Source organism: Octodon degus, unplaced genomic scaffold (assembly GCF_000260255.1).
Source record: "Octodon degus isolate 3935 unplaced genomic scaffold, OctDeg1.0 scaffold00102, whole genome shotgun sequence".
Classification (NCBI taxonomy): Eukaryota; Metazoa; Chordata; class Mammalia; order Rodentia; family Octodontidae; genus Octodon; species Octodon degus.
Genome location: NW_004524678.1, coordinates 4,293,697 through 4,301,331, shown reverse-complemented (window position 1 = coordinate 4,301,331; position 7,635 = coordinate 4,293,697). Strand labels below are relative to the sequence as shown.

The following is a 7,635-nucleotide window of genomic DNA, read 5'->3' as shown; positions in this document are numbered from 1 at the left end:
TGAATCTTAATGATATTACACATATCTTTCTGGCTAATATCCTCATCCTTCCACTTCCACCCTTTCCTTAACATTGCATTGCAGAACATCTGTTCTGAAGGATAAACCCATTTTTTCTCAGAATCTGCTCTTGGAATGGATGATTCTTCTCTAACTGTAGACAAAGGAAATGGCTGATCTGGGGCTGGTGTTTGATTAGGTGGTGGCATCAGATTTGAAGGATCCAGGTTCTCCTTATTCACTCTGGCACCAGTAATGGGGCACTCCACATACTCGTATGCTCGATCTTGGTGGGCAGGTACCGAGTAAGTTTTGCTATCACTAGGTGGACCAGATGGTTTCTCACTTAATGGACAGCCTTGACTTTTCCTTGCATGCATCAGGCATTCTGAAGGCGGTGATGCTGTCTGACGATCTGAAGCATTTGCGTTCTGAACTGCAACACTGGGAGTAGATGTTGACAAACCCGTGGGTGGAATCAAAGTGTTGACTCCAAATAACTCTAAACATCCAACTCCAGCCGGAGCCCAGAAGGTAAATGACCAGCCGCCACCTCCCGCTACTTTCACCTCACTGGGTCACTGCTGTCGCCGCGGTCACAGTCGGCATTTTACCACTTCTTTACTTCCTTTACCGAAGGTGGGACCGATGATTGCCTTTCAACAACAGAGCAATCCCTTAAAGGAAAAGAATTTAGCTTTATACAACCCTATGTTCATCCAAAAGGAGAGTGAAGACATTTTGTGGCAGAAAGGGACTCAAACTACACGGTATCACTTGTATATTCTATTCTAGGAAGTTATGGCAAGATGAGTTCTATCAAAATCAGAGACTAATAAGCTTGCACACAGCAGGAACAAACAAAAGAAAGCTAGGTGCATGGAGATTCTAGAAATACTGAATCGGCTATGGCTTGTATCTAGATGTCTGGCCAACGCCTTGGGTGCTCACTGCTGGAGGTTTTGGAGATGACTGGATCAATCATGTGTGAATATGAGTTAAGGGTGTGTTACTGGCTTAGTCCACTGATTGGCATTATGGGTAATGGGAAGACCCACCCTGCATGTGGATGGTGCCTTCCAAAGGGCTTATAGACTAGGTAGGATAAAAGAACAAACAGAAAAAAAACAAAAAAAGAACAAACAGAAGGAAGGCTGCTTCACTGCCTCCCGCTCATCCAGCCACAAATCGTTTCCCCTCTGCCCTGCCCCTCCACCACACCACCCTGCCTTATAGCCCACTGACTATGGACTGAAACCTCTGACAACTGGCAGCTAAAAGAAACTTTTCCAGCTGGGGGGATAGCTCAGTGGCATATGCACTTGCCTGGCAAGCACAGACAAGCACAGGGTCCTGAGTTCAATCCCCGATACTGGAAAAGTAAAAAAAAAAAAAAAAAAAAAAAGAGGGGGAAGCTAGAGAGATAGCTCAGTGGAATAAGTGCTTCCCTGGCAAGCGCAAGGGCCTAAATTCAATCCCTAGTTCTGCAAAAATTAAAAAAAAAAGAAGAAAGGAAAAGAAACTTTTCCTCCTTTAACTGGGCGGGGGGGCAGGGACAGGCTTTTTTTGTTTCAGCAACAAGAACATGACTAAGACAGGGTCTAACCCAGGAAAAAATAAATTTAAGTCTCAGTCTCATGTCTGTACAGCAGCCCAGAATCCAGGCCCTCCAGAGTGGAACTGAATTTTGCAGGGCACTGGCAAGAAGGTAGCTAGGAAAAGATGGAATTCCAGAAATCTAACAATTTGGGACAAAAATTAAGATGATAGAAGTAAAAGACTGAAGGAGCCAGCCAGCCAAGAGAATTGCAAGTTCATGGCCAGCCTAGGAAACTAAACTCTGTCTCAAAATTATAAAAAATCTATACGTAAGAGTTAGGGTGAGCAGGTGGAGCAGTTGCCCAATAAGCCCTCGTTTTCATCCGTAGTATGGAAAACAAAACAAAACAAAACAAAAAGAATAAAAATTCAAGAGGAAAGAAAAGAAAAACAAACAGGAAAACTTGAAGAATATAGCATTGTTGATCCACCTGAAAAGACCTATTTGATGAAATCCAACAAACCAAAGGATTAAAGCTTAAAATTCAAAACAGGAATTCAGGAGCTGAGGTTCAGTGGTAGAATGCTTGCCCAGCATGCATAAAGCTCTGCTTCAACTCCTAGCACTGTAGGGGGAAGAAAAGTAAGGTTACAGAAGTAGCTGAAGTAGACTGGGAGCAAGCTTTGTATGCATTTCATAGAAAAACAGAACAAAAGAAAAGAAACCACACCTTGACTTGAGTTTTCCATTTCCATTTTAAACCTTGTAATCATGCATTTGGTCAAGACAGGTCTGAACTGGATGCTAAATATCAAACTCTTTGGACTGGTGGTACTGTGTTCTTCATGCTGAACGAGGGTCAGGAACCAGAAGTACCTTAGGTACAGAGCCAAGCCCGGAGCAAGGAAATAGGGCGGAGGTTTACTGGTAGCAGGAGCCTGGGGTCAAAGGGAAACCTCAGTCTTAAATGACAACAGCTATCAGATGTGACCAAGTTAGCACAGCTGGACCAACTTGAGCAAGGTGGATGAAAGTGAGCAAGTTAAGGAACAGAAAGGCGGTGTGTTAGGAAGGGAGTGTCGTTCAAATGAGTACAGGAAGAAGGAGGAAGGGGAGTATAAATAGAAGGCATACACATCACAGATGTCTTCCTCATGATTGATGTGTTACTCAGAGGTCTCTGAATTCCAGGAACATGTATTGAAAAGTCCCACATCGTAATATGCAAATACTGTATTTTATTGATGTGATTTGCTCTGAAATTCAGTGCTACAAAGCACCTGCAAGCAGGTGCAAGGGCCGGGGGTTTGATCCCTGGGCCTGCCGTGCCGCCCCCGCCCTGTGCGCTGAGACTGGACCCGGTGGCATGTGCCTGTAATCCCAGCTCCTGGGAGGCTCTAAACAGGTGGATCACTATGAGTCTGATCTAGTAGTGAGACCCTGAGCACCCTGTAGACCCTTCCCTAAAATACAAAACAAAACAAACAACAACAACGAAAAAAACTGCTCCTATCTAAATCCCAAAATATATTCAGTTCTGGTATGAATATTACTAACATTTTAGCTACTAATGTAATGATCCATAATTAGAATGGACCAGATAAAGAACAAATACTATAGATTTTAAGGACACTGGAAATTTCTTCCAGGATCAAGTCAGTGGCTGGTCTCTTCACTTGAATATCCTTACGGTTGCTTCCCAACACACTCTACCTCTAGAGTTAAGTCTTAAAAGCAGAACTTCTGGGTCTAAAACTTTGGTTGGCTAAGTAATGGTTCCTCCAAAATACCCAGGTCTAATCCCTAGAGCTTGTGAATATGTTAACATACTGTAGTTTAAATAAACTCTGCTGATGGGATTAATTTAAAGGGTTGGAGATGGGGAACAGTAGCCTTTATTACCCAGGTGGATGCAGTGGAATGGAGATGGCTTTATAAGGGAGTCCAGTGATGGGAGGTGTGGATAGGGCAGTTGGCATGGTGGGAGGAAGGAGTCAAAGGGCGAGAAATACCAGAAGCCTCGAGAAACTAAAAAGAGTCAAGAAAAAGGATGTTCTAAGTCTCCAAAGGTGCCAGCTCTTCTGATACCTGACTTGAGCCGAGTGACAGATCTGGGGGTGGCTGCCTTCCGAACTTTAGGATGCTGAGTTTTTGTTATGTCAGTAAGCCTGTGCCAATTTGTTATAGTAGCAATAGGAAACTAAACAAGGCCTTTGCAAATAGTTTCAAGGTTTTGATGACCAAATTTCTCATCAGCAGTCCATGAGAATGTTTCTCTTTAATCTTCACCTTTTGACAAGTGGGAGCATCTCCTTGCTCCTACGAGCAGCCTGCAAGCCTTTCTTGGGTACAAGTATGTCAATGCCTCTTTTTTTCCTCTTGAGTGTGAATCTTGAGCCTGGTAGATCCTTGAAGCATGCATATATTATCTACGCTGATGAACTTTAGTAGTGAGGGCCAGGGATATGGCTCAGTAGAATAAGCGCTTCCCTGGCAAGTGCAAGGGCCTGAGTTCAATCCTTGGTTCTGCCAAAAACAAACAAACAAACAAACAAACAAACAACAAAAAAAAAACCTTCAGTAGTGAGAAGTTACTGAAGAAGAATTTTAAAATTTGTAAGTTGTCTTTTGAATTCTTCAAGGTAGCCTGATTATCATGTGTTTTAGAGCTAAAAAACAAAGCTTGGGGTGTAGCTCAAAAATGGGGTGCTTGCTTTAGCATGTATGAGACTCTGAGTTCCATCTCCAGAACTGGCACTAAGCAGTTAGTAGGCATAAACATCAAGGATCTCTTAAATCCATGCTAAAAAGGCAAGCGTAGCAGACCCACTGTAGCAGACTTACTGTGCCAGGTTGTTATCAAAATGGTAAAAGCAACTTAGAAAAAAGATGAAAAGAAAGTAAAAGAAATATATGTTAGAGTGACAGGTAGAAACACCTCATGGCTAGCCACCTACAAGTTACAGTTCTTCTTTTTCCTCCTATATTGTTCTAACATACTTTTCTCAAGAAGATTTCGTTTTCATTTTTTCAAAATGGTTTTATTGAAGTATAGATTGATAAATAAACATGCATGTTTAAATGCAATAGGGTTTGTTTGTTTTTCAGTACTGAGGATTGAACTCAAAGCATTCTCACTGAGCTGTATCTTGGGCCCTTCATTTTTTGAGATAAAGTCTTGCTAAAGTAGTATTCAAGCTTGTGATCCTCCTGCCTCAGCCTCCCAGAATGCTGGGATTACAGGTATGTACAACCACACACAACTATTCTACTTCCACAATGTATAAAACTAGAAAAACTGTCACCACAGTAAGGACGATGCATGTAGCCCTACCCCAAAAAGGTTCTTTGTCACCATTGGTGTTCTATGCACGACATCCTCCCTGTGTGCTTCATGTTGCTATAGCTCAGTTTCCAAGTGCTTGAAGTTTATATAAATTAATTATATGGCATAAATTTTTTATGTAGTTTCTTTAGAAATAATTATTTTGGGATTCATCCATGTTATGTGCACGGTAGCTTACTCATTTAAGCTCGAATAATTCATTGTATGGATATGCTGTAATTTATTGATCCATTCATTTATTGATGGCCATTTGGTTGTTTTCAGCTTTGGACCATTACAGCTCCTGTGAACTTCCACATCACATGACTTTGTACGTACACGTGCTCCATTTGTCTGGGTTAAATATTGAGGGGTGCAATGGCTGGGAACAAGGAGAGGTATATTTATATTTTCAGTTTTAAAGAAACTGTTGAACTATTTTCCTAAGTGATTATATCATTTTACAGTCTTACCACCGGTGTGAATGACAGCTCTAGTTACCATGCCACATCTTTGTCTCTACTGTTTGATATTTTGCTCAATTATTTTTGCCAGCTATTTATTAGGTACATAGTAGCATCTCATTCCAGCTCTTCATTCATTTTTTTCAATTAATTATGCTGAAAATTTTTATGAACTACTCTTTTCCATCTTTTATGTTATTTGGTGCCTGTTTAAAATTTTGTCCATTTTTATCTGGCATATTTATTGTTGAGTATTGAGAATTTAGGACACTTTGCAAAAGTAATATATCAAGTGTGTACGGGAGTTATTTCTCCTAATCTCTGACTGACCTTAACCTATGAACAATGTCTTTTGCTTTCCCTTTTGTATTTAGTTACTTTTATTATTCCATGTTTGCCGTGTGAAATGATGACATTTATTGTGGGGAGCTGGTACGTGTGCATAACACATCTTCATTGTCTTTTTTCACCCCTACCCCTTGAATTCCTCTCTGCTCTCTTCAACTCATGTTCCCCTTTCTATTTTCTTTTTCTTTTTTAAATGTATTTAGTACAGGGTCTACAGGGTCTCACTACATAGATTGGTTCCACAGTGATTCTCCTGTTTTCAGCCTGCCAAGTGCTGGGATTACAGGTGCGCACCACCATGCCCAGTCTCAATCGCTGTCTCAGGGCACCCCGGGGTGGAGCCAGCACAGCATGCTGGGGATCAAACCCTAGGCAGCTGCTTTAATCTGCTGAGGTGTCTGGCCGGCCCTCCTTCCCATTCTCAGAAGCTCTATTTCTATTTTCTTCTCAATTCTTTTCCCCCATCCCCTTTCTCTCTCTCCCTTCCCTCCTTCCTACATCTCTTGTTTCCTTTGCCATTTTAAAAAGATTTCCTGCTTCCTCTGACCTATCTTTCATTTTTCTCTGTGTTTATATTTTGAGTTTCTCATATAGGAGAAGCCTCAGGGTACCTGAGCTTGTGTGTCTGCTTTATTTCACTTAATGTTATTTTTTTCTCCTTGATATGATGGGGTGCATCCATTTTCCTACAAAGGCCTCAAGTTTGTCATTCTTTATGCCAGGTGTACTCCATTGTGTCTAAATGCTACACTTCCTCTAGCCATTCATGTTACTGGGCATATAGACTGTTTCCAAGATTTAGCTGTTAAACATGGTGCAGCTATACACATGGGTACGCATGGAGCAGCGTAATGTGCTGGCTTTGATTCTTCTGGGAAAATACCTAGAAAGGGAATAACTGGGCAGAATGGAATGTCTATGTTTAGTTTTCAGAGGAATCTCTATGTTGATCTTCATAGCAGTTATAGTAGTTTACATTCCTACTAGCCATGTATGGGCTCATTTTTTCCCCTACACAGCCTCACCAGCATTTGTTATTATTGATTGTTTGATAACAGCTTTTTTTCTAGAGTAAGATCTTATCTAGCTCAGGATTCTTTCGTTTTCATTTCTCTAAAGAGCAGAGATGTTGCACCTCTTCTCATGTATTTATTGATCATTTATCAGTTCCTTTTGGTTGCCTATTTTTTAAATTTTATTTTTTGGGGGGAATCTAATTTCTTGTGTGTTCTCTATGTATTCTAGATGAGGAATAGATAGGCCTCTGTTTGAGGAATAGCTGGCAAAATTTGTTTCCCATTCTGTAGGTTGCCTTTTTACTCTGTTGATTGTTTTGTGTTATGCAGAAGTTTTGAAATTTGATACAGTTCTATTTGTTGATTCTCGGTATTTATTGTGCCATTGGGGTTATCTCCCAGCAGATTTTTTTTCTATTTTAACATTTAGATCTTTGATCCATGTTGATTGTAGTTTAGTACAGGGTAAGCTATATGGGTCTAGACTCTTCTACATGTGGATAACCTGGTTCCCAGCACCATTTATTAAGATGCTATCTTTCCTCCATGGTATGTTTTTGCCTTTTTTCAAAAGACCAAACAGGCAAGTGTGCCTGGGCTTGTTTCTACTTCCTCTGTTCTGTTCCACTGAGTCACTTCTGCTTTTGTGTGACTGTTTTTCTCACTGTAACTGTGTAACACAACTTCAAATTTGGGACTGGGTTGCCTCCTGCTTTGCTGTTGTTACTCAGGACTGCTTTTGTTATTCTGGGTTTCTTTGGTTTCATATGAATTTTAGGATTGTTTTCTCTAAATCTATAAAGGTTGCTGTTGGTTCTTTGATTGCAGCTGCATGAAATCCACATGACAATTTTGGATTTTATAGCCATTTTGACTACATTGGTCCTGTATATCCAGGAACATGGCATTTGTTCCATTTTCTATCTTTTTTTTTTTTTTTTT

General features: G+C 40.7%; 1 protein-coding gene across 1 annotated transcript in view; it reads right to left on the bottom strand.

Moving 5' to 3' along the window:
• Positions 1–5: 5 nt before the first annotated feature.
• Positions 6–7,635, bottom strand: part of LOC111818798 — a gene marked incomplete at its 3' end in the record, with an annotated part of 19,559 nt that continues 11,929 nt past the window's right edge. The window contains exon 4 of the mRNA XM_023723737.1: positions 6–573. Within this exon, the coding sequence (XP_023579505.1) occupies positions 6–573 (568 nt within the window). The remainder of the gene's footprint in view (positions 574–7,635) is intronic.